At 44.2% G+C, this 26,073-nt stretch overlaps 1 protein-coding gene and 1 long non-coding RNA gene across 2 annotated transcripts; one reads left to right on the forward strand and one right to left on the reverse strand.

Moving 5' to 3' along the window:
• LOC119502269 lies at positions 1-7,782 on the reverse strand. The gene is made up of 3 exons (XR_005210032.1): positions 7,356-7,782; positions 5,990-6,104; positions 1-1,336 (listed from the first exon to the last, which is right to left on the reverse strand). It is a non-coding gene; the product is annotated as an uncharacterized LOC119502269 (long non-coding RNA).
• col1a1a (collagen, type I, alpha 1a) lies at positions 999-25,239 on the forward strand. Its single transcript, XM_037793062.1, has 49 exons — positions 999-1,228; positions 3,408-3,599; positions 4,395-4,417; positions 4,782-4,817; positions 6,332-6,424; positions 8,330-8,398; positions 8,523-8,567; positions 10,171-10,224; positions 10,314-10,367; positions 10,469-10,522; positions 10,625-10,678; positions 10,775-10,828; positions 11,477-11,521; positions 11,643-11,696; positions 11,794-11,838; positions 12,063-12,116; positions 12,878-12,976; positions 13,112-13,156; positions 13,349-13,447; positions 13,779-13,832; positions 13,930-14,037; positions 15,067-15,120; positions 15,232-15,330; positions 15,427-15,480; positions 15,577-15,675; positions 15,812-15,865; positions 15,974-16,027; positions 16,188-16,295; positions 16,386-16,430; positions 17,094-17,192; positions 17,304-17,411; positions 17,576-17,737; positions 17,837-17,890; positions 18,004-18,111; positions 18,232-18,285; positions 18,545-18,598; positions 18,697-18,858; positions 19,144-19,251; positions 19,409-19,516; positions 19,615-19,668; positions 21,064-21,171; positions 21,355-21,408; positions 21,519-21,626; positions 21,718-21,771; positions 21,921-22,028; positions 22,177-22,456; positions 22,579-22,769; positions 23,014-23,256; positions 23,559-25,239. The coding sequence occupies exons 1-49, from the start codon at positions 1,147-1,149 to the stop codon at positions 23,703-23,705; spliced, it is 4,344 nt and encodes a 1,447-aa protein (XP_037648990.1). The 5' UTR covers positions 999-1,146; the 3' UTR covers positions 23,706-25,239.
• The last annotated feature ends 834 nt before the right edge of the window (positions 25,240-26,073 follow it).

Below are 26,073 nucleotides of genomic sequence, written 5' to 3' on the forward strand. Positions count from 1 at the left end.
GTCGATTCAATATTTTAATGGATTGACAGCCCTAAGAAAGTAAAGCTAACATTTTGTCAATATGGTGACCATTTTTTTCTTTTGCCCCTCGGGGACAAATAAATGTCTCGAACCTGAATTTTTCTGCTTGAGGGAGACGAAGATTGACAAGCTGAAAATGTAGGCTACAAACAAGTTCTTATTAAAACTATCTCTAGTTCAAGCTTTAGTGCTGAGGTTATAACATGGTGACAATCCAACACATGAAACAAGTTAATGTTAAGTCATGTGAACAATGCAAACAATGAGGCTTTCCAAACCTGAAGTCAAACATCTATAATCATCAGAACTGAATTAACAACAGAAACACAAATACAAGCTATAAGCTAACCCTACTAACCAAAACCAACTAAGCCTGCAGCCATGCTCAGCACATGTTAAACCATAAAAACACTTTGATGACACAATCTACAACCAAATACTTATCTTAAAAAAATGCAAGAACCTATCCTGAAACACAACACACTGAAACTGGACTAAAACTGTAATGTTCTGAGATTTTCTTTGGTGGACTAAACCTAAAACTGAAGCCAGACTCCCAGAAGGAGTCTAAAACTCAACTGAAATCAAAGTGAATCAGGAAGCAGACCAGAACCAGAAATAAAATCTGGATTAAACCCATGGCTGCTGGAGGAGAAGATCCTCCTCCGACCCTCCGATGCTCTTCAGGATCAGGTTTCCTCCTGCTCCCCCCTTCCTCCTCTGATCCAAACTCCAACCCTTCTGCTGTGGAATTATGGAAGGAGGGACCTGCTGCTTTTTCTTCTTCTTCTTCTTTTCTTCTGCTGTTTTTTTTTTTTCTTTCTTTGAAGGAGGGGTCCATTCTTGTCTTCCCTAAACGTGCAGCAGCGGGGTAATGAGGGTGCGTCCCCAGCCGGTCCAGTCCCCAGCACCTCCCAGTTCTTCAGGCTCCCATATAAAAACCCTGGTGGAAAGTGAGTGTAGGCAGTAGGGAGTTTTCTGCTGGGGTCAGGAGGATTGTGAACAAGACGAGCGGACCCTGCCCCAAACACCAGTATATGAGTGGAGTGTAGCAGGAAGAGAAAACATCCCCAACTTTTTTTTCCTCTCGCCTCAAAGAGTCTACATGTCTGGTGGCATCTAGTCATGTTCAGCTTTGTGGATTTGCGGCTCGCGCTGCTGCTCGGTGCAGCGGTGCTTTTGGTCAGGGCGCAGGGCGAGGACGACCGTAAGTTTCATCACTGTTTACTGGAGCAACCTTCTTTTTTTTCTTGTTTTTTTTTAACTGGGTTTTTGAAAATGGATTTTCTCTTCATGGGTGGACGGCTGCTGAGACCTTAGACAGAGAAGAGAAGAAAGGAAAAAGTTTAAACTAGAAATAAGAACTTTGATGCGTGCTGCTCCTTTGTATAGATGTAGATAGATAGATAGGTAGATAGATAGATAGATAGATAGATAGATAGATAGATAGATAGATAGATAGATAGACAGATGTGCTTGTGCAGCTTGTAGTTTAAACAGTACAGGGTGTACTACGTAATGCATTGGACATCTCAAGAAGGCCCCTCTCTCTCTCTCTCTCTCTCTCTCTCTCCTTGTGTTTGTCTCTGTTTCTCTACTGCCCTCCCCAACCCCCCCGCCCCCGTGCATGCAGAGCGAGTTGATGCAAGTTTTCCAGGCTTTCCTCCAGGCGACGCTTTCTAACGGAGAATGGCAGAAATGCATGTTTTATCCAATCTGAACCCCAAAAAGCTAAAGACATCAGCTTTTTCTGACTTGACAGGCCTGATCCTTCCATGTCATTTTTCTCAATTTGACACCCTTTACTTTTGCTGCCTTCCCCCAGTTTGCCAAAGGTTGATGTCAACCTAAGAAGGTGGTAAACTCTGCAGTTTTGGATTAAAGACTATGCATAGGGGGGGATGACCTTTTTAGCAGCGAAGATCCCCCCCTGCTCCCAGCTGACACGAGGCAGATAGAGAAAGCTTCTACAGGGCTGATTGATGTGGCAGATTAATTTACTGCCTGGAGCCAAGTGTTGAGTTGGCCTGATGAGCGAGTCACATAATGCAGAGAGAGTAGGCGTAGTCTTTGTCTGCCGGAAACATTTGACCTCTACAGCCTGAGCAATCTTCCACTTTATGCTCTCTAACAGAGTTTGCAAAAAGCTCAGATGCATTTAAAACGAGAGTTTTGGGGTCATTGAGGGGGGACGAAGGCCTCTGCTTGAGTTCACCAACTCGTAAGGAGACAAAGAAAATCAGCTCTGGAAAAAAACGAGGAGCTGAAATTCAATTTTTCCAGATGTTGCTGTTGTCTGGAAAGGACTCAGCTGTCTGTCTATCTGATGCAGATGTGGTTTGATCCTCTGAGCGGTCTCGCAGCGCCACCCAGAGGTTTCACTCCGCACCTGCAGACACATTTGGCCGCCACGTCCCCTACACCGCCTCCTTTTCCCTCCCCCCTCCCCCTCCTCCTCCATTTCTTCTTCTTCTTTCCACTCTTTTTTTTGTTTCCTCTAATTGCAAACACATGCGGACCGTGTTTCCATCAGCTGCTGCCAAGCCGATAGTCTGCTGCTTTTCCCTCTGAGCTCAGCAGTTTGGCACGCTGGGACACTTATGACCCCTAAAAGGAGCCCCAGTTTGGGTTTAAGCTTTGTAGAGAAAGCCACAGCAGCGGCAGTGATGCAACTGCAGGTCGGAAAATGTGACTTTGAGTTAGAGCGGAGGAACGATCAGTTTTTTTTATTGTTGTAAAAGGGAAATTAAATCAGTTGGGGACGCGTTCGCTCCGTGCGTAACGCTGATGTGATCTGCAACCAGGCACAGCACATCAGTGCCCTCTCTGTCACCTTCAGCCTGTCCTCTTTCTGGTCCGGTTCTGAGTTCCAGCAGTTCCTTTCCAAACCTTTCACAACACTCAGCTCTCCTGCTTGATGTTTTTTTATGTTACTGCCATAACCATTTTCTCTGTTCCTGTTCATAACGTTTGCATCAATATATCAATTATTTTTATGTAGCCTATTTTCTCATGAAGTACTTTAAAACTTGCCTTTAATGCTAAGAGTGCTACAGAACAAAAACATGGGCCTGTATAGATTAACTGTTATAACAACTATTCATTATTAATATTCTTATTTAAATTGTATTATAATTTATTTTTTAGGTGACGTGATATGGGTATTTTAGGAAATTTGTTAAAACACCACCAAACTAAAAGCTTAACATTTATATATTGGGGTATTATATATATATTACTTTTTATTATTATTTTTTTTTTTCAACTTTGAATTTCAGCTGCTTTTAAATTCCGCTTCCATCTATACCCTTGATTTATTTCTGTGTATGTGTGTTCAGGTTTCTCACTGTCTCTCTCTCTCTGTGTCGCCCCCCTCCCCCCCTCAGGTACGGGCGGAAGCTGCACCTTGGACGGCCAGGTGTTTGCTGATCGGGATGTGTGGAAGCCAGAGCCATGCCAGATCTGTGTGTGCGACAGCGGCACGGTGATGTGCGATGAAGTCATCTGCCAGGACACAACTGACTGCCCCAACCCCGTCATCCCCCACGACGAGTGCTGCCCCATCTGCCCCGACGACGGTATTATATCTCTTTCTTTCTTTCTTCACTCAATTTTTTATACTTAATTCCATATTCTCTCTTGTTAATGTCACTTATGATCAATTTCTTTTTCATATTTCTTATTCTCCCCCTTCTGCCCCCCCCCCCCCCCAAAAAAAAAAAACAGTCAATCACTTCCAGTCTTGCTCACCCATCTCTCACACCTTCCTTCACTTCTTTCACATTTGGCTCCAACATGACTTAACATGTTGTCTGTCCCCATTAACCCCACAAATATACACACATACACCCGCACACACATTCCTACATTACCAACAACAGAGGACTATAATGCTTCTCCAACAAAGTGGGGACTTCTGTTTCTGGTCACTTTGAAAAAAACAAAAGTAGAATAGAACATTTACTTTTAAGGTCGTGGGTCAAATGCACACACACACACAAACAGACACACACACACACACACACACAACCTTGTACTTCTATCTTTGTAAGGACACTCCATGACATAATGCATTCCCTAGCCTTTTACCCTAACCTTAACCATCACAACTAAAATGCCTCATCCCCAATCCTTACCCTAACTCTAACCTAAACCTAATTGTAACCTGGACCTTAAAACCCAGCTTGAACCCTCAAACAGGCCTTTGAAGGTCTGTCTCCAAAACTGTCCTCACTCTGAAGGTCTGACACTCAAATTGGTCCTCACAAAGATAGCTGTACAAGTACACCCCCCCCCCCCCCTCCTGACTCTTCTGCTTTTCTGTGTGTTTTCTTTCATAAACTGATCTAATAACCTGTCTCCTCTCTCTGCAGGCTATCAAGAGCCCCAGGTTGAGGTAAATATTGATTATTTCTTTGATCCCAAATCATTCAATGATTGTTCTAAATTGTAAATAATATATTCATCATCATCATTCCACAAACAATATAATTCAGTGAAACAAAAAGACTTAATTGGTTTGATGTAACTGTTGATATTGATATTGATCACTGATCATTGATGGAGTGATGATTTGGACATATGATAATCAAGAGGAAGATGATGATTCTTTAACTAAATCTATAGATGTTGCTTATTGGTCTGTATCAGATACATTTAGTTGATTGATCATATTCATGTGAATCACACTCTGATATATCAATTACATAATTTAGTTTTAGACTGAGACACTATCTCTTTTTGTTTTTCTTTACTCACAGGGACCCAAGGGAGACCGTGGAGCCAAGGGAGATAGGGTAAGGTTCACACTCTCTTCCTCCTATGATTCACTTAATCAGTCTCAAGATTTCTGGTCACCATGTGGTGCGTTCACAGTCTGCCTCTCTGAGCAGATTCCTGTGTGTTCTGAAGCAGCTATACTGACAAAAAACGTGATGTGTTTACATGTATTTTCATTCAGGCACATGTGGAAACAGGAACCAGTCCAGCATTCAAAATCTCACTTACATCAAAGTAGAGCAGTAAAACAGTGTGAAATATGAAAAGTAAGAGTACTGTGTAAACAGTAGCTGGTCCAAATGACATCATGTCTAGCTACTTATTGGCAAATAGTGTCATATATGATAATGGATTTTGCATTTAAACATTTTTCTTGCAAAGTAACTACAGTCATCAGATAAACAGACTGATGTAAAAGTCCCAGAAAATAGCCTTAATAGTCACTTAGAACTGCGCTACTTTTACTGTTTTGGCTTCCACCTCTGAATTAAGTCAATGCTGCTCTTGTTTCTAGAAATCATTATGAAGCAACAAAGAAAGAAATGTGCTTTAACAGGATTCATCATTTACTGAGAGCTTTGAAATTATCAGTGACTGAAAACATGCAGAGGTCAGGTTGAAACATGTAGACTGAGGTAGTGAGAGCTTTGCTTGGTTGAAGAAAAGTTAGAAACTGTCAGAAAGAGGGTTTTAATTATTATTATTATTATTATTATTCAAGCAATTTAAGAGTTTTCACACAGAAAACTCAAATTTGATGTCAACGAAATCGACAATATTCTCAAAAAGTTTAGGCGTGCCTTATGGGAAAATCTTCAGTTGTGTTTGGGATTCATTTTGCAACGGTTATGCCACTTCTATTAAAATTGATGAAATCTCGAATTTAAAGTTGAGTTATATTATTTTTTACAGATTGATTTGATTATTTAATTACATTTTTGTCATAATCGGATTTGATTCAGCTAGGGCAGCTCACACTTACAACTGAGATGGGGAGGACACCTCTAATCATTTCTTATTGATATTTAATATCATATTATTATCTAATTATGTGTAATAATTATTATTTTCATGCATTCATGATATTATTTATAATTTATTAGGATCATTTATTTTGAGTTTGTGATCATGATGTAATTCATTCATTCAATGTGCAGTTTCCTATAAAAGGGTCAATGGCTGTTCTTACCCAGTTCCTGTAGCCTGATGTCACATGACCACCACGTCCATTCCTGGTTGGTCACATGTTTAGTCTCATAGGGGAGTAAACTGCATCTCCTCCAGGTTTAATGCTGCGTTCACCACTATAGGAAGCAAGTGAGGAGATTAAAGATTATACACAAGGATCTGTTCTGATGATGTAACAAGAGCATAGACAGTCATGTGATTGGGGTTTGAACAAATCTAACAGTGGATGTTGTGTTTTCCTCTCTACTGGTCTGTTATTGGTGTGTTAGCATCCAGGTGACCCTCTTATTCTGACTCTTGAGCCTGACCCCTTCTTTCTTTATTCTTTCTCCCCCATCTGCAGGGTCCTGCTGGTCCCGCTGGTAACGATGGTATCCCCGGCCAGCCTGGTGTGCCTGGACCCCCCGGCCCTCCTGGACCTCCCGGCCTCGGTGGAGTAAGTTCAGGATTATTTTTTTTGTATTTGACTTGTTTAGGTCCAAATTGACCAGTTCTAAGCCAACCAGAGCTGGAGACAAAAGTTGCGTGACTTATGCATGTAACTCATTTGTTGGACAGAGGTGTGGCATCATATTGGTGGTCAGGCAAACAAAAACAAGCATTAGTCCCAATTCAGTTTTGTTCTTCTCAGCTCCCAAGCCCTCATATTCCACTACCCATAATTCCTATTGTTTCCTGTAGTTTGTTGGGTCGCATTCTCACACCATCTTGGTGCTTCTGTTAGAAAAATTAGAGACTCCCGAATGTCTTTTTGGATGAATGCCATAAAAATGGACCAGTATAAACCAATAAGAGCATGCTGGGTGTGAACACATCTTCAGAGAGGGCAGAAAGGGCTGGGCAACTGAACTCCATTTTCACAGCTAAAACTCAAGCTTTTCATTGACGGGATGGTCTCTCACGGAATCCAGTTATTGGCTTAAAATGACTGGCTCCGACTTTGGCTTTCAGTCTGGGGTCAGAAGGTCAGAAGTTTCATTAGGGTAGATGTTCAGGAAGGGGAAGCAGAGATGTTCTGGATGCTTCTTTGACCCATTAGTTGATTATTATTTTAAATCGAACAGTATGATAATGATGTTCAGTTAACCATCGACTTCCATCCTAATTGAGTATACTAAACTAACATTCCCACTGTCTCTCATTGTAGTTTAGGCTACTGAGCTAACATTCCCAGGCATATTTTGCATTCCTATATAGAATTTATCACATGCTAATTCACTAGGCTAGGCTAAGCTAACATGACATATCAGCCCAGTCTAATTGACCATGCTAATGTAGAAGCTATCATTGTCTAGCATGCTTTTTTACCACATATAGCTAATAGAATCACAATCTAATTTATCATGCTACAGTATGATTCAGCTTACCATTGACTTCTTTCCTAATTTTGCATTGTTGTGTAGAATTAATCATAGATTAAAATGCTAATTCACTAGGCTAAGCTAACATGACATATTATCCTAGTCTAATTTACCATGCTAATGCAGGAGCTATCATTGCTTAACCTGGTTCTTTATCATATAGCTAACAGTATCGCAATGCAATTTAGCATGCTATGATTCAGTTTACCATTGATTTCTGTCCTAATTTTGCATTCTTATGTTGAATGTATCATTGACTCACATGCTAATTCACTAGGCTAAGCTAACATTACATCATCCTAGTCTGATTTAGCATGCTTGTACAGAATTTACCACTGACTCACATGCATATTTACCACACATAGCCTATAGCTTACAGTTTTAGAATCTAACTAAGCCTATGATTCAGTTTGCTATTGACTTCCATCCTAAATTAGCATACTAACTGACCATAATATACATACAACAGACTTCCATTCTAAATGACCACGCTAAGCTAATACTAACATTAGCATAGAGCTCAACAAATCCTACATCAGCAACATTACGAGTGACAAGGTCAAAGGTCATGGGATGATCCTGGCTGATAGAGAGAAGGGAACCAAACTGTTTGTCTACACAAAAATGATGGGATGTGGTAGAAACAGGAGTTGGACACGTGTACAGTTGGAGCAGACCAAACTACACTAGATATTGGAATTGGCATGTTTTGCTTACGTTGCTTCAGCATGAATCTTAGGATCAGGATTTGATTTAAACATAGGCCTACTTGAGGATGTTTTGGCTGGGATGCCCCAAAATCTATTATCAGAGAAAGAGAAATTGGTCTTGAGCTTGTTATGAAAATGTGTGAACATATTTTACATAAACTGGCATACAAACAATGTAGAAAAGGCATTTTATTCATGTCATTTAAACCTAGTTGATATTTTCAGATGATATGTCACATGTATTTATATCTATGTTTGCTTTTTTTCCAGAACTTCTCCCCTCAGATGTCCGGTGGATACGACGATAAATCACAAGCCATGCCTGTGCCTGGACCAATGGTAGGTCACACACACATACACATACACACACACACACACACACACACACACACACACACACACTATAATTTCACTGTCGATCATGGTGATGCAGTATCTGACCTTGCCTCTGTTTGATTGACAGGGCCCATTGGGACCCCGTGGACCCCCTGGAGCTCCCGGCTCTAGCGTAAGTACACCACTTCCTTCTTCCTCAACTTGAAATGTTTCAAAGCTGGGAGGATAGAGGAGGAGAGGGCAGTGGAGAGGGCATGTGTACCTCATACATCATCATGACATCACAATGACATCTCTACCCTGTCCTTGGTGACAATTGGCATGACGCCACACAGTCTTTCCTTCACTGCACACCAGTTCATTTCATAATGAAAACTACAATAACTCTTAAAGAGCTGATTATTATTTTAGCTGTCAGTTAAGAATTAGTACATTTTTGTTAAAAGGAATTCCAAAAAAGGCTGTACGAATGAACTCGACTGCCTCGTGTGTTCAGACAGAACACAAAGCGAATTTTAGTTCCGATATGGTTGCATATACAAAGTCAATGGAACAAAGTGAGTAGACATGGATTTTACATTCAGGATGAGGCTGAGCTGAACACAAAACACAACTAGCTTAACTAGCTTAACTAGCTTATAGCTAACATCCGCACAGTTGGTACAATGGCCGTTAGGAAGCCCCTAGGAAGAGCGCTGGGCTTTGAAGCAAATTTTCGTAGTGGCCAAACAGATGATGATGCCATTGGACCCAAAAATACTTTTTCCCATAGACTTACATTGGGAAAGTCACATCTGTAGCTGTAACTGTAACCGTAACTGTAAACGGATAATTTGTTTTTTAAGGTAAATCTACTTACTAATACAAACACTTGAATAGCCCTTATTTAAATCATTAGGTCCTAAAAGATGTGAAATGCACTAAAAGCTGAACCCAGAGTTATTTTCCTTCCTCCGTTCATGTGAATGAGTGCCTGCTCTATGGGCCCAATGGCCGCAGAAGATCGCCGAAAAAGATCTTGGTACTTTATCACTCGGCAGTCGAGCCATTTTGGCTTCATGCTCCACTGAGTAACTCTCATAGGAATGAACAGGAGCCCGCCTCCAACGCTGTAACTCTTTATACATCCTCCATGGTGAATAACAGTGGTAAGATATGCGTGAATGAAGCAAGGAGCTTCACTTTTTTGTCTGAAAACACACTTAAGTTCCGCGTGCAGCTTACACAGGCAGAACCGTGACAGGAGGCTATAGATAGGTGAGCGTGTTTCAGCTTGGGCCAGTATTAACATAACATTTGGACAGCACGTTGCTTGCATTACCCTCCATGCTCCTCACTAAAATACTAAGTTTGTCTGGACCAGGAAGGATCATTCAAACCTTTAAGCTAGTGGGTTAGCTTTGAGCTTTCTGAGATTCACCACAGTTACCAATAAAAAATACAAGAAGTTTTCGGATCAAACATGGACTAAGTGATCAATGCAGCAGACTTGAGGACGTCTGTGAATGTAGTTGAAGCTAGCCAGGACTCACTCCACATATACACAAATGATTTAAGTCAATGATAGAGAGTCCTGCTATATAAGGAGAGAGATTCTCCCGCATTTAAAATTTGGCTCCTGTTCCCACCCAAGATACCTCACTGACTCACAGACACATAGACATACAACTTATACCGGTTTGCATGTTATTACAGTAACTTGGGTGGATTTACCCCTAATAAAGAGTAAGTGCAAAAGTAGTAGTGCTGATGTCTATGTGTGTCTCCACCTACAGGGACCTCAGGGATTCACTGGCCCCCCTGGTGAGTCTGGAGAGGCCGGACCTTCTGTGAGTATTAGAAACATGGAAACAGATACACACCTTGCACCTTGGTAGTTTGTCATCGTTCTCACCTCGTTGTGTGTCTTTCTCTGCAGGGTGCCATGGGTCCCCGTGGCCCCGCCGGCCCCTCTGGAAAGAACGGAGAGGATGTAAGTCGATCGCATCTGCTCATTATTCACCATCTATGTCACAGTTTAGAGTAAAGAGTGACTTTATCCATCCACTCATCCCCCTTCTCTCTTTCTCTCAGGGTGAGTCTGGCAAACCTGGTCGTGGTGGTGAGCGTGGACCTTCTGGCCCACAGGTGAGTTGTAAATCTTAATGATGTAATGTAGAAAAAAAAAGAAAGAAAAAAAAACAGCAGTGATACTAAATTGTGCCTCCTATCTCTTTTCTTTCCCCTCAGGGAGCTCGTGGTTTCCCAGGAACCCCTGGACTGCCCGGCATCAAGGGACACAGAGTGAGTCAGATCTCCCCCCGTTCAACAAATCAACACTAGAGCATCACCTATAACTGTGGACTTCATCTGTTGCTATATGTCTCTCTTTCTCTGTAGGGATTCAGCGGTCTGGATGGTGCCAAGGGAGACAACGGCCCCTCTGGTCCCAAGGTGACTGCCTCACTTTGTTACCTTGCTCCTAGAAAAATGCCAATTTTGAACATCCAAGTGGGTGCAGCACTAACAGTGGCAGGAGCAATAGAAGAAGTAGTTGTAACAGTACTGCTACTAGCAATGTAAATAGTATTAATGTGGTACTCCAGTGAGTAGAATTGCACTTCCATAAAGTTTGGGTGCTCGCAAGATAAAAATGGAAGCTGCAGAAGTTGTGGTATCCTGACTTTTAGTCCCTAAAATTGGCTAAAACTGGCTCCTACATTTCCCAAAAGGCCCATCTTTTTCTTTAGACATACCTGCCTGTTAAAAGCCCATGTCTTGCAAACTCCACATATTCAGGTTGTAGTACAGGCTTTCTGATATAAATTTGTAGTTTTCAAGTCCAAGCAACAGGTAAACTGACTAAAATCAGTGTGCTGAGTTTTGGTGTTAGTATTAGTTGTGGTCACAGTAGTGTTACTACTAGCAGTAGCAGTAGCAGACATAGTAGCATCCATATTGGAGATCCAGAACTGGCCAATATGGCTAGTTATAATAACTAGCCAACATGGATAGTTATTGGCTCGTAGCAGCCATATTGGCTGGTTATATTGACAAACCATTCTCAACACCTCACCTGCCTGTGTGTTTGTGCATGTTTAGGGAGAGACTGGAGCCCCCGGTGAGAACGGAACCCCCGGTGCTATGGTGAGTAAAACAATCATCCTATTCATCTTGGATTTTTCCTCCCTTCAGATTAATATATATATATACATATATGTAATTTATATATGGTATGGCTGACTGACTATTTGTTTCTCTGCCTCAGGGACCTCGTGGTCTGCCCGGTGAGAGAGGTCGTACTGGTGCTAATGGAGCTGCTGTGAGTCCACACACACACACACATACAAATATTGCAATCGATCAATGGAGTCGGTCAATGAACAGATCAACCAATCCTGTTTGTCTATGTCCTGCAGGGAGCTCGTGGTAATGATGGTGCTGCTGGTGCTGGCGGACCTCCCGTAAGTCTTTCATTTTCCCCAAGCTTTAAATCCACTCAGTGAGTCACCTGTGTCTGTCAATCAGTAGCATGTTTGAACTCCCAGTTAGCCTAGTTTAGTGTTTTAAAAAACCCCAGGGGGATTCTCAGATAGGAACCTTTAAAAAAACACATTATTTTCTGCCGGATGGCCGGACGAATCTGCTACTTTTGTCTGAATCTCTTTGTTTTATTGTTTCCTCCCAGGGTCCCACTGGCCCCGCTGGACCTCCTGGATTCCCTGGTGGCCCTGGAGCCAAGGTACAACTATGCCTGTTATGATCCACGGCACTCCATTTTTAATGTCTTCAACATCTTCCTAAATTTTCCACCATCTCTTTCACCATCCAAAATAACACCACACATGTCATTTGATCCCATTTCCTCTTCTCTATCTTCTCTTCTCGGGTTGAGGTTGTAGCAGTCATTAGAACGTTACTGAACTGACCTTGTAGTGCTTTGATGCATTCCTCTTCACATATGTGACCTTTGATTTGACCTTTGAACAGGGGTAACATAGGGTGGGGGGGTCATACGAGGTCGTCCAAGATGCACAGGAATTCTGTTCTATGTCTTTTTCCATACTGCACACTAAGTCTAAGCAAGTTTGGGGTTTGTAGTAGAGTGTGGAAAGTGAAAGAATGACATACATTATGGATATTAAATTTGCTTATTGTTTGAGTGAGCTGTTGATGGACACTAGTTGCCCGCAAGTATAAGTATTGAATCTTTCAAAATAAAACATTTACTATGTAGTGTGGAATTGGGACACAGCTTTAGTTCTAGTTAATTGTGTACAGATATTGGTGGAGATTGGCCAACAAGTTGGTGTTTTAATATTTTTTTTCAATTTGAACACAAAATACAATCCTCCGTTCTCCCATCTTTCAGAAGACTTTTCCTTTTTTTCTGTCATACTGGTATTTTTCATCCCTCTCCAAGTATTCAACCAGGATGGATCACAGCCTCGCTGTCGGTTTGGACATGATAATCTAACTGTTCTTTGGTTCTCCTCTACCCAGGGTGACGCTGGAGCTCAGGGTGCTCGTGGATCCGAAGGACCCGCTGGATCCCGCGGTGAGCCCGGTAACCCCGGACCTGCTGGACCCGCCGGACCTTCTGTAAGTAAACAATAGCCTTCTCTGATGGACTGTTTAGGTCCCAAATGAGATCACTTTCACAATGATGTCGTGGCATATACATCATTCCTCAGAATCTTCTGCCCTCTGGTTAATGAAAATCTCTTCTCCTCTCAGGGAAACCCCGGAACTGATGGAGCCGCCGGAGCCAAGGGAAACGCTGTAAGTATCTCTCTCAACTTCATAAGCATGTCTGGGTTGAGGATTTTAATCCTTTTTCTGTCTTAAAATTCTGTGCGAGGACGCTGACAAAGCAGCCGGTGCCGGTGTTTCATGGTAACATAGCGGCAGAGAGTGATTACTGGCAGTGCAGCATGATGTGACCGTGTTGTTGCTGTCTGCTGCCCCCTGCAGGGTGCTGCTGGAGTTGCCGGAGCTCCCGGTTTCCCCGGACCCCGTGGACCCTCAGGACCTCAGGGTGCTGCCGGTGCCCCCGGAGCCAAGGGTAACACTGTGAGTAAAGCTTTCTCAGAAAAACTAAACAAAGCCAAAAATAGTATTTTCTGAGATCCCTCTCCTGTTACGGACATGATTCAAAATCCAAACATAGTGAAGTAAAAGTAAAACCACTGAAAAGTAAAGATAAGTTAAGACAAGATAAGGTATTACTTTAGTTTCCTTCCAGTGTTTTGTTTGTTGTTGACAACTATTTGTGTTGCTTTTTATTTATTTGTTGTTAGCTCTGTCTCAATTATTGTTTATTTGTTATGCGTTTGTCCATTTGTTTTACATAACTGATGTTAGTTGTTGTTGTTGTTGAATTGGATTTGTTTGTTTCCCTCAGGGTGAGGCTGGTGCCCCCGGATCCAAAGGAGAGGCTGGTGCCAAGGGAGAGGGTGTAAGTCCAAGTTCACCACAGTCAGCTCTGTAATACACACATGCATGGATACACATTCCATCTCTTATGCCATGCGTGTTGTTTGTGTGTTCTCCAGGGTGCCGCAGGAGTTCAAGGACCCCCAGGACCTTCCGGTGAGGAGGGCAAGAGAGGAGCCAGAGGAGAGCCTGGTACTGCTGGAGGCCGCGGAGCCCCCGGAGAGCGTGTATGCATTTCACCTTAACTTCACTATAACATACTGTGTACTGTAGTATTCTTTAATATTAAGCGTAATATGGAGGGAAAATGATAGAGTTGCCCTCTGGTAGTGTTCTTCAAATAGAAAAAGTGTCTATATAGAATTGTATTAATCTCTGCTTGAATCACCATTTTAAGGCAGCCCTGCCACTTTTAACTGAGTCAATTTGAAATTAATCTAACTTTTGTGCAATGACAGACTTAACATGTTTGATTTTAAATTCTAAAAAAAAAAACTTTTTTGCTGGTCAGTGCAAATATGATTAAATATTCTGATAAATCTCATGAATATACTGAGGTAAAAGGTCAAAATATGACCTACTCATAATACAAGTATACATCGTGTAGGCCACAAATTATACAGAAACCCTTAAGGGTCATCAGGACCATGCAAACAAACTCTCTACTGCCCCCTGCAGGCCAGAAAGTAGAACTGTAAATGCAGAAGCAGAGCATCATTTCCAAATATTTGGAAACATAGTGCTGATACAATATCTAACATATTGCACATAATGCACGGACAAAAACAGAGTTGAAAAATTATAGAATAAACTCTAAACATAGTTGCAATTGCTTCCGGAGTCTTCCTTATAGGTCGTCAGGCAGCAAGTCTCCCAAGAGTTGTTTTTGCAATTTGCAGGTTACCTTCTAGACACGACCCAAGTTAGGGTTAGGGATGCACCGATACCGGTAACGAATCGGATATCAATTGAATTCAATTTATTTTTATATAACGTCAAATCATTACAGAAGTTATCTTCATATAGAGTAGGTCTAGACCGTACCGTATAATTTAGAGACCCAATGAAACCCTGGTATCGAATCAGAACTCAGTATCGGCTGCCACCCCAAAGCCCAGGTATTGCTATCGGTATCTGAGACTGAAAAAGTTGGATTGGTACATCCCTAGTTCGGGTCATGGTAACAGGCCAATCCTGTCTAGATGTAACAGTGTTGGCTTGTGTTCATAGAGCTAAGCATGATGTTCTCTCTGCAGGGTGCCCCTGGCGGTCGTGGTTTCCCTGGCTCTGATGGCCCTGCTGGAGCCAAAGTGAGTACATCCTTCCATTTCACTAACAAGCATTGAGTCACTTCAGATCAGTTTTGATTGAACTAATCATTGCCTTTCTGCCTCTTTTCTCCCTCTCTCCCCCCATCATAGGGCGCATCTGGCGAGCGCGGTGCCCCCGGTGCCGTTGGACCTAAAGGTTCCACTGGCGAGGCTGGCCGCACTGGCGAGTCTGGTTTGCCCGGGGCTAAGGTGAGATTCCCCTCTCTTTGTCCATCACATAATTGTCATCAACATCATTTATTCACTGCACAGGACCCTCCTTTGACCTCTGACCTCTGCCTCTAGGGTATGACTGGTAGCCCTGGCAGCCCTGGACCCGATGGCAAAATGGGACCTGCTGTAAGTTCATGTTCAAGTATAATGCATTTTGATCTCAATCTCATCAAAACACAGACATTTTGTGTTTACTTAAACTAATCCTTAATGAATTACCAGGGAGCCACTGGACAAGATGGCCGCCCCGGACCCCCTGGCGCTGTTGGAGCTAGAGGCCAGCCCGGAGTCATGGGATTCCCCGGACCCAAGGGAGCTGCTGTGAGTGTTGTGTCTCAACTGCTACACAGTATCATTGATCATCTGAATATTTTAGTCAGTAGACGACTGAGAAGTACGCTACTAAAAATGGTCTCCACATCTCTGGTAACAGTGCTTTTCTTTCTCCTGTCTGTAGGGTGAGGGTGGAAAGCCTGGCGAGAGAGGAGTAATGGGACCCACTGGCGCCCTTGTAAGTTGTCTACACTATACTACTGAATCAACTCCATTCTACCGTTTTCCTGCAATGCTTAAAGGCTACAACCTGCGAGTCTAAAAAGCATGCCATCTTTCTACCCAGGGTGCCCCTGGAAAGGACGGTGATGTTGGTGCTCCAGGCGCCTCCGGACCTGCTGTAAGTACAACGCACACACATGCCCACATTGACACCCGGTTCCATAAGCTTGATGGTCTACGAACTTACACACGCAGCGACTGACTGTCATACCCACACAATGCCTTACTTTTGGTCGTTTTCCGTTAGCTCTAACAGCCCTTCTCTTGCTCACCCTCAGGGTCCTTCTGGTGAGAGAGGAGAGCAGGGACCTGGAGGTTCTCCTGGATTCCAGGGTCTTCCAGGACCCCAGGGTGCCATTGGTGAGAGCGGCAAGTCCGGAGAGCAGGTATGGACTGAGATATGATCGATTTAGATATCTGATCAAATTGATACCTTCTCGTAAATCACCACATTAATTGCCTCTCTGTCTTTCTAGGGTGTGAACGGTGAGGCTGGAGCCACAGGACCCGCTGGAAATAGAGTAAGTCACTTATCATCATCATCATCATCATCACTGTCACAATTACTCAGCAATCTGCGCCCAGCAGCATCCATTAATGGAGGATCATTGGAGAGTTGTCTAAATAAGTAAATCTTTACCTACCAGGCTACAAACAGCTAAAAAAGCTTTAGGTTGATTGAAAATTGATGTTATTGCTAACAGGCTAAAGCAAGCTAATAACAGGCTAATGCCTAAGGAGTGTTGGTGAGCTATGCAGATAGCATGACTAACTTTAAGCTGACATCGTCTAAAAACTTCAACAAATGTGGCCACCTGAGGAAAGGCCCTTGCTTAGCAGATACATGTTTTGCAAAGCATTGCTGATAGTGTTTTGGGATGATAGCCTTCCACCTCACATCAGTACCTCCCTTTGGGGAATATCGTCGACTTAGATAGACAGATAAGAGTTTAAATTCAATTCAATTCAATTTATTTTTATATAGCGTCAAATCATAACAGAAGTTATCTCAAGACACTTTTCATATAGAGCAGGTCTAGACCATAACTGGGCTCTGGGTGGGCGGCCATCTGCCTCGACCAGTTGGGTTGAGATCCACAGTCAGATAGGTTCTTGTGATTTCTTTGACCACTCTTGGACCTCCACTTCAACTTACCTAACTCTCTGCCACCCCTTCCCCTCAGGGCGAGAGAGGATTCCCCGGTGAGCGTGGTGCCCCCGGTGCTGTTGGACCCGCTGGTGCCCGTGGATCCCCCGGATCCGCTGGAAACGAGGGTGCTAAGGTAAGCCCGGAGAGATGTAAAAGAGAAAACCTCGATGGTCTGTGAAGTTCTCGTCGATTTGGTGTGTGACTCTCTTGCTCTTGTCCTCTTCCCCTTCTTCCTCTTCCTCAGGGAGATGCTGGATCCCCCGGTGCCCCCGGAGCCCAGGGTCCTCCCGGACTGCAGGGAATGCCCGGTGAGCGTGGTTCTGCTGGCCTTCCAGGACTGAGAGGAGACAGAGTGAGTCACCGAAACAATATTCCCAGTAGTCCCAATATTCCCAGTATATAGGATTGGATGTAACTAGTCACTACTGATGTACAGTAGTGAGTGTCACCAACGCCATCCACAGTAGCTTTCCAGTGTATCTACTCCTCACTCCCCGTCTCCATCCAATAACCCAGGGTGACCAAGGAGGCAAGGGTGCTGATGGAGCTCCTGGTAAGGATGGCCCCCGTGGTCTGACTGGACCAATTGGACTTCCTGGATCTGCCGGATCCACCGGAGACAAGGGAGAGCCTGGCGCCGCCGGACCTGTTGGACCTGGTGGAGCTCGCGGAGGCCCTGTAAGTACCTACCTGTCTGCCTGTCCTTCTGAAGATGAGCTCAAAGTTCTCCAGCTGCTTGAATCTTGAGATCCTTGACTAACTCCTCCTCTTCCTCAGGGTGAGCGTGGAGAGTCTGGACCACCCGGACCTGCTGGATTCGCTGGACCTCCCGTAAGTCACTTCTGCATGAATGTCCTGGCTCCTGTGTTTCTTTAGCTTGAAGCTTCAACACAGAATTTACTGACTCTCTCTCTCTCTCTCCATCCACCATCATTCTACCACAGGGTGGTGATGGACAGCCTGGTGCTAAGGGAGAGGCTGGAGATAATGGTGCTAAGGGAGATTCTGGTCCCCCCGGTGCTGCTGGACCCACTGGTGCCCCTGGACCTCAGGTTTGGAAACTCATACATTCACACCTCATTATAGAAAATCCCATAATTTAGAGTGAACATTAGAAGTTTGCCTGGCACTGGTTCTCCCATGCTGACTCACAATATGTTTTGTCCTTTCAGGGTCCCGTTGGAAACACCGGCGCTAAGGGAGCCCGCGGAGCTGCTGGACCTCCTGTAAGTCACCACTCTTCTTCTACTCTGTCCTCCTCTTCCTTTAATATATTTACATTTATGCTGACTTCAGCCTCAGTTCCTCAATTAGGAGCATCATAAGCAGTATTGTAGAGGTCAGACGTGACGGTGCCCATGGCCATACTGAGCAGAGAGTGTAGTCCGTTGTTTATTATTTATCCTTCTTTTTTATTATTTACACTGACCATACACAACCAATTTTCCAGAAACAGTCAGCTAATGGACCTTTGTCTTTCCCTAGGGTGCTACTGGCTTCCCTGGTGCTGCTGGTAGAGTTGGACCCCCTGGCCCCTCTGTAAGTCTTTCTCTCATGTGATTAGCATGTATTGTTCCCCATGACAGGGCTCAACGTCCAGGATGGTTTTTCAACAATGTTGTGTTCCCCCGTCATAGGGAAACGCTGGAGCTCCCGGACCCGGTGGACCAGCTGGAAAGGAAGGACCCAAAGGAAACCGTGGTGAGACTGGACCTGTTGGTCGCCCTGGTGAGATGGGTGCATCTGGACCCCCTGGAGGTCCTGGAGAGAAGGGTAGCCCTGGTGGCGAGGGGTCTTCCGTAAGTGATCTTTAACATTCAAAACAAACTGGAGCCCCTTCCATCTCAATCTATCACAGAACCAAGTGATTGGTGGCTAATAAATGATATTATACATTAATGTTAAATGATTTGATACCACCTAAAATTATCCTCTTTAAGTTGTAGCACTGAATTAATTAAGTCTCCACATTTCACTGACAACACCATATTGTTGAGGTGTTGGTTGCTGTCAGTTTATGCTGCCATACATCTGGATGATGCCTAACCACTTTCTCTTTTGTCTCTCTCTGTCGCCCCCTGCAGGGAAGTTCTGGTCTGCCTGGACCTCAGGGTATTGCTGGATCTCGTGGTATTGTTGGTCTGCCTGGACAGAGAGGAGAGAGAGGTTTCCCTGGCATGCCCGGACCTTCCGTGAGTTCCTATTGTTACTCTACAAAACTACAAACTGCAGAGTGGATCTAATGGAACCAGAATGCCCATATGTCATGTGATTTTAAAGTAGTATAAAGTCATTGTAATTAGTAACTGAGGTTGTTACGTCTGGACTGACTGTGACTGTCACCCACAGGGAGAGTCTGGAAAGCCTGGACCTTCCGGCCCCGGTGGTGAGCGCGGACCTTCCGGACCCATGGGACCCGTTGGACTGGCTGGAGCCCCTGGTGAGCCTGGACGTGAGGTATGAAGAAAGGATCGTACTTGTACACCAGCTGTCTGTCTGACTTTTGTATACTGGTGTAGGTGTTTCCTAATCAGTTAACCTGCTTTGTGTTTTAGGGAAGCCCCGGTAACGAGGGATCAGTTGGTCGCGATGGAGCTGCTGGACCCAAGGTGAGTTCAAACGACGTCATCGCTGAACTCGTTCTCAGTCAAGGTGAACAGTTTGCTGTGCTAGATTTGTTTTCCAAATGGCACAGTGACACGGTAAACTTTGTCTGTTGCTCCAGCCTCTACTAAAAAACTGAGCTTGAGAAAAGTCAGCTAGGTTGACCTGAACCAAGCAAGAGCTAAAGCTGCCTGCAAGGTCATTTAGCAAACAACATGCTAACCACAGTAGCTTCTGTTAGATACACTAATACTTAAGTTGAAAAGCTGCCATCACACAAAATCAGAGCCATGTCTGTGAAAATTCTGTTGACATGGATGGAAACACCAATATTGTAGCACCCCAAAATCACAAACTACAGGTTTGGACGCCCTTAAGGCATATACACTAGGAAAACAGCATTAGGACAGCTAAAGTTTTGTACAGCCTAGACTAAGGGAATCAAACAAACAGCCTGAGGGCCAGAATCGGCACGCCAAAGGCCAATTCGGGCCACTGATTTGCCAATTTGGGCCAATGCAGCCCAATTCAGCCTACTGGATGACTTTGCAGAGTGCAAAAATTGCAGAGAATTCATTAATTCCAATAAAATGCACTGCTATTTTTATTAGTCTACTGGGGGTTGCACAGTCGTAATAAGCGTAGCAGGCCCTACACTGGTTAGGCTATTACCTATTACAGATCCCAACGTGCTTATGTATAGGCTAAGTGACAACACTGTCAAAAAAGGACAAAAGGGTCAGGTTTTCTAAGAAAAATGGACCAGTTCCGATTTTTTCACAGAGGTAAATGGGAAGTGTGCTTAGTGTGTTCACAGCACCTTTCAGTGCTCAATGAATACAGTATAATATTGAGCGCCACTTTCAGATTCATCATGGCTAGAAATACAAGAACTTGCAAGGAAAACTGAGCGAAGATAAATGGATTGTTGTCTGTTTTTAGTAATAGCCAAGAAATCAGCGAGACATCTCTGGCTGTTCATCACCTCTTTTGAAAATGGATTGTTCATAAATAGTGAACGTTTTCCAAATATACTTGTACTCCTTTACACTAAAAGAAAGGGAAAAATTTGGAGGTGTTGTTATTATGCAATGGTTTCACTGGTCCGGCCCACTTGAGATCACATTGAACTGTATGTGGCCCAGGAACTAAAATTAGTTTAACACCCCTGGCCCAGACAATAGCCTATTTCACCAAATCTTGTGTATCTGAAGTTTCTCTGGCCAAAAATCAAAGGCCAAAGACCTGTGAGATCCTGGATGACAGATATTTGGTTTTATCTGAGCCTCTTTCACCTCTTTCAGCAGCCCTTTATTTTATTCCTCGAACATAGGACCATGGTAATAAAATACATGAGATTAAAGCTGGTGAAATAAACTTATTTTGTGTTTGCGTTTTAGGGAGACCGTGGAGAGAGCGGCCCATCTGGAGCCCCTGGTGCCCCTGGACCCTCTGGTGCCCCCGGACCTGTTGGACCCGCTGGAAAGAACGGTGACCGTGGAGAGACTGTAAGTGACGGAACCATTTTTCACTTTAGTCAATGTCTTTTAATGAAAATAACTTCAGTATATACCTCAGTACATATTAATAAAAACTAGCCACTGATACTACTAGATCTACTGTAGGTAAGTGCATGGATTGTGTTTCACTGCAATCTGCCTTGCATTAAACTGATTTGTTTTATGTTTCAGGGACCTGCTGGCCCCGCTGGCTCTGCTGGCCCATCTGGACCTCGTGGCCCTGCTGTAAGTAACAACACTAGCACCATTAATAGACAAATACAAATAAACAACAACTAAAATAGATGGAACGGCGTACAAAGGAAGGCAAAACATCTCCTTCTTCCCACTAACAGGGAGCTGCTGGACTTCGTGGAGACAAGGGAGAGTCTGGTGAGGCTGGAGAGAGAGGCATGAAGGGACACAGAGGATTCACTGGCATGCAGGGACCTCCTGGACCATCTGTAAGTCACTTCACACTCGCACCTACACGTATGCAACACATGCAATATGCACACTTTATATCTAACTCCTGTTTTTGTTCTGGACACATAGGGATCATCTGGAGAACAGGGACCCGCTGGTACTGGTGGACCCGCTGGACCTAGAGTGAGTTAACACACCACATAATCTTTAAGTGCTTGGAACAGTTTTAGGTGTTTTGCATTTTAATATTTAGTTTATTTTCCATGTCTCAGAGTGTTTGGAGGGACTTTGACATTCAGAGACTTTAAGGTTTTGCTTTGTGCCGTTTGTAGGGCCCCTCAGGATCTTCTGGATCTGCTGGTAAGGATGGTATGACTGGCCTGCCTGGACCCACTGGACCTCCTGGACCTCGTGGACGTTCTGGCGAGATGGGACCTGCTGTAAGTCTAACTGTCTAACTATCCATCCATTCATCTGGCTATTTACTTTGCATCTCCTTGCTAAGGGAAAAAAGGTGTTGTGATTTTCAAGGAAGCTTCTACCAGCAATAAAATAACCAACTTCTTCTCTTCCTCCTCTTGCTCTCAGGGTCCTCCCGGAGCTCCTGGACCTCCCGGAGCACCAGGTGCACCTGGTGGCGGATTTGACCTCGGCTTCATTTCCCAGCCTCAGGAGAAGGCCCCCGATCCCTTCCGCATGTTCCGTGCTGATGATGCTAACGTTCTCCGCGACCGCGACCTGGAGGTGGACGGCACCCTGAAGAGCCTGAGCCAGCAGATCGAGCAGATCCGCTGCCCCGACGGCACCCGCAAGAACCCCGCCAGAACCTGCCGCGACCTCAAGATGTGCCACGCTGACTGGAAGAGCGGTAAGTGTTTATCCAACATTGGCAGGACAATTGGAAGTATAGAGGAGGATTGGAGAGATTAGCATGCTGGAGTTGTGATTTTTCTGACCTTTTCCTCCTTTTCTGAACTCCTTGTTCTCCAGGCGAGTACTGGATTGACCCTGACCAGGGCTCCACTATGGACGCCATCAAGGTCTACTGCAACATGGAGACCGCAGAGACTTGCGTAGCCCCAACTCAGCGCGAGGTCGCCAAGAAGAGCTGGTACACAAGCAAGAACATCAAGGAGAAGAAGCACGTCTGGTTCGGAGAGGCTATGACCGATGGCTTCCAGGTAAACACGCTAAACCCGAAACACTTCCTCACTCCTTGCTCCAAATCCATCCCTACCTGCCCTCTCTTAGGTCAAGGTCCATCTCAGTCCCTCCTTCCTCTACCCCTCCCCTCCTCTCAATTCCACTTCTCAGCCCTCTCTTGTTTCCTCGACTATTCCTCAACTCCATCTTACCTCTACACTCATTATCCCTCCTCTGGCCTCACAGTTCAGTCAGTAACTTCTCCCCCTCCTCCCTACACAGTTCGAGTATGGAAGCGAGGGCTCCATGCCAGGAGATGTCAACATCCAGCTGACCTTCCTGCGCCTCATGTCCACTGAGGCAACCCAGAACATCACCTACCACTGCAAGAACAGCGTCGCCTACATGGACGCCACCGTCGGCAACCTCAAGAAGGCCCTGCTCCTCCAGGGCTCCAACGAGATCGAGATCAGAGCCGAGGGCAACAGCCGCTTCACCTACAGCGTCCTGGAAGACGGATGCACGGTGAGAAAACTTTAGTTAAAACTCTCATCCCAATTCCACTCACTGCAAAGTTAGGAATAACCAGTAGGTCGCAATTCAGCATGCACGTACACTCCTTGATGTTACGCACACAGTGTTTTTGAGTTAGATAGCAAAGACTCCAAGGAACATGCATGCTAGCTACTATAGATAGTCTTGCGGTTCATGTGCTTTGTACAAAAGTGCAGGCAAAATTGGAGGAATTTTGATATGTCCAGCGTTAACTTTGCAGCGGCCATTTTGAATGTTGACACTAACACCCCTTTCTTCTTCTCTCCCTCCAGTCACACACCGGTACATGGGGCAAGACAGTCATTGACTACAAGACATCGAAAACATCTCGCCTGCCCATCATTGATATCGCTCCTATGGATGTTGGTGCTCCAGACCAAGAGTTCGGCCTTGAAGTTGGACCCGTCTGTTTCTTGTAAAAAGAGAAATCTGGACTTGAAATTGTTGTTGTGTGTGTGTGTGAGTGTGTTTATTTTTTTTTCTAGCAGTCATCTCTCTCTAAAAAAAAGAACCCACCAAAACATTTCTCTTATGCCATTTTTCTGAAAAATCTGACCCATCGCTCCTGATTCTACGAATTCCTATTCGGCCATTGTTCCGATGGTCCACTTTGCCTAAAACCTGCACTTCAACAAGATGGCGGCGATGCGGCGGAGTCTGCATCGTCGTGTTCGGGACCACTACTTTTTTTTTGTTTCTGACATTTTTTTTGTTTTTTTTTACCATCACCAACACCAAGGATCCTATAGAGAAGACATTTTGTTTCACTGGCAACAAGAAAATAATATATGCTTCTGTAAAGTGTAAAAAATTGACTTCCCCCCTCTTCATCCAGCCAAACCAGGCCTCTCTGGAGTTTACAGAAACACACAGGTGACTTTTGTATTTTTATACACCACTGTGGTGAGAGGAATGAAAGGACAGTCCCAACAGACAGAACCCAATTGCTTTGTACCACGTTTCAGGTGTTGATGAATAAACGGTGAAACTGACAGCCATGTTTGTCTCTGTTGTTCTGCCCCCAACCTGTCCACCTGCCCCCCAGACGAACACTGACAACTCCCTCATTTTGTAGCTGTTGTGATTGTTTGTTGTTGTGGTTGCTTTCTTGTTTGTTTGTTCCTTTCTATTTCTTTTTTTTTTTTTTTTAAAGAAAAGTCACATTAAAACCACCTGCAGAGAAACATGGGTTTAAACCTCTTTTTTTTTTTCAAGAAAAAAAAAATGGCTACCTCAGAAAAGCAAGGAATACCAGCTGTTAAAAAAAAGGGGCGCCCAGTGTTTGTGAAGTGAAGCCTGCAGTAGTGTTGGCGGTCGGCGGGGTAGTCGAGGACCAACTAACACTTTAACAGAAGCAGAAACAGCTAAAAACGCAAGGTGCTATTCTTTCTTTGAGGTCTCCTGGCTGTCCAGTATGGCTATATACTTTTGTGTAGTGTTAAGGTCATTCTGGCGTGGCAGGGCTCTCTTGGTGCTAAAACGAAACCACAGGTTTTTTGATTGTTGCCGTCCAGAATGTGGACAGACTTCCTCTATTCCCAGGCACGGTTAGTGCTGGCACTCAAACTCTATCACCGAGTTCAAGAGTGGATCCCCATCTCTTCTTCTTCTCCCACTTTTTGGTTTAATGTTTTGAACCAACCCCCCTCAAATTTGCTGTCCTCCAAAAGTCTTCTCCAACCCCTTCGTCCACACACCTGTTGTAGAATGTTTCTTGTGTTCTTATGCGAAAGGTGAATTTGCTCAACGACAAAAAAAATTGGCATCAAACTGATTTTTATTTGAAATGCACAGAAAGAGAGCCATCAGCAAAAGAGTCTGTGAGAGAGTGCAGACAGACACGCCCATGGGGGAAAACACCACAAAGATCTGTACCTATTTTGTATATGTATAATAAATTGAGATGTTTTTAATTATTTTGAATGCTGAAATAAAGCATGTTAAGTGGTCTAACATTTGAATCCTGCCTAATTCCCTGACTGACTCACTGACTGCCCCCATAGGACTTGAATTAAAGCAGCTTTTTCCACCTATTCACCAGTTGTACAGTGACTGATGAGGGAAAAAGATTAAAGAGAGATGTCAGAAATGTCTCCTATTCAATCTCCTGGAAGGGCTGAGACAGACGGTGTTAGTGTGTGGGAAGAGAGAAGGTGTAACTGAGACAAATCCCAGGAGGAAGGCTGTAGCACATTCTTAACTTTGGTTTAGGAGCTAAATCAGGTCTTAGTCTTGGACTTTGGGTGTCCCTGTTTGCTTAAAAAGCTCAGACTGGACTGAGAAATATTTAGCGCTGTGACATTCTGCCTCTCATCTGAAAATCTCTTAAAAGTCATTGTTTCCCAGAGTGGTCAGTCAAAAAAAGTCAGCCTCTTCTCATGTATCTTACAATTTTGCTCCAAACTGTGGTCTGAAAATACAGCCCACATCCCTAACTGGGCAGCGTGTGCTTTATCTCAGAAAAAGAAAGAATAACTGTGGCCTACCTCTCAGCTGGTGGAGACTCCTTGTTGTTGTCAGGCAATCCCAAAGAGCTGGGGAATGTTTTATCCAGTAAATCCATTTTGAACATCCATAATCCATCAAGAGAACACATGTAGCTCTGATAATCCAGCATTGATGATGACAATATTTGTCCACAATAATCCAATGTTTCCACAGCGAGGCAGACGATCTGTGCAGCTCGAGCAGCAGTGACTGAGGGGCTGCTGGGTGGACCTGCGCCGGGCTCAAGCCTGTTGGCATCGGCTTGGCTTTACAAAGACACTGATTGTCCACCTTGAGGGA

The sequence above is a fragment of the Sebastes umbrosus genome, chromosome 14, assembly GCF_015220745.1.
Source record: "Sebastes umbrosus isolate fSebUmb1 chromosome 14, fSebUmb1.pri, whole genome shotgun sequence".
Classification (NCBI taxonomy): Eukaryota; Metazoa; Chordata; class Actinopteri; order Perciformes; family Sebastidae; genus Sebastes; species Sebastes umbrosus.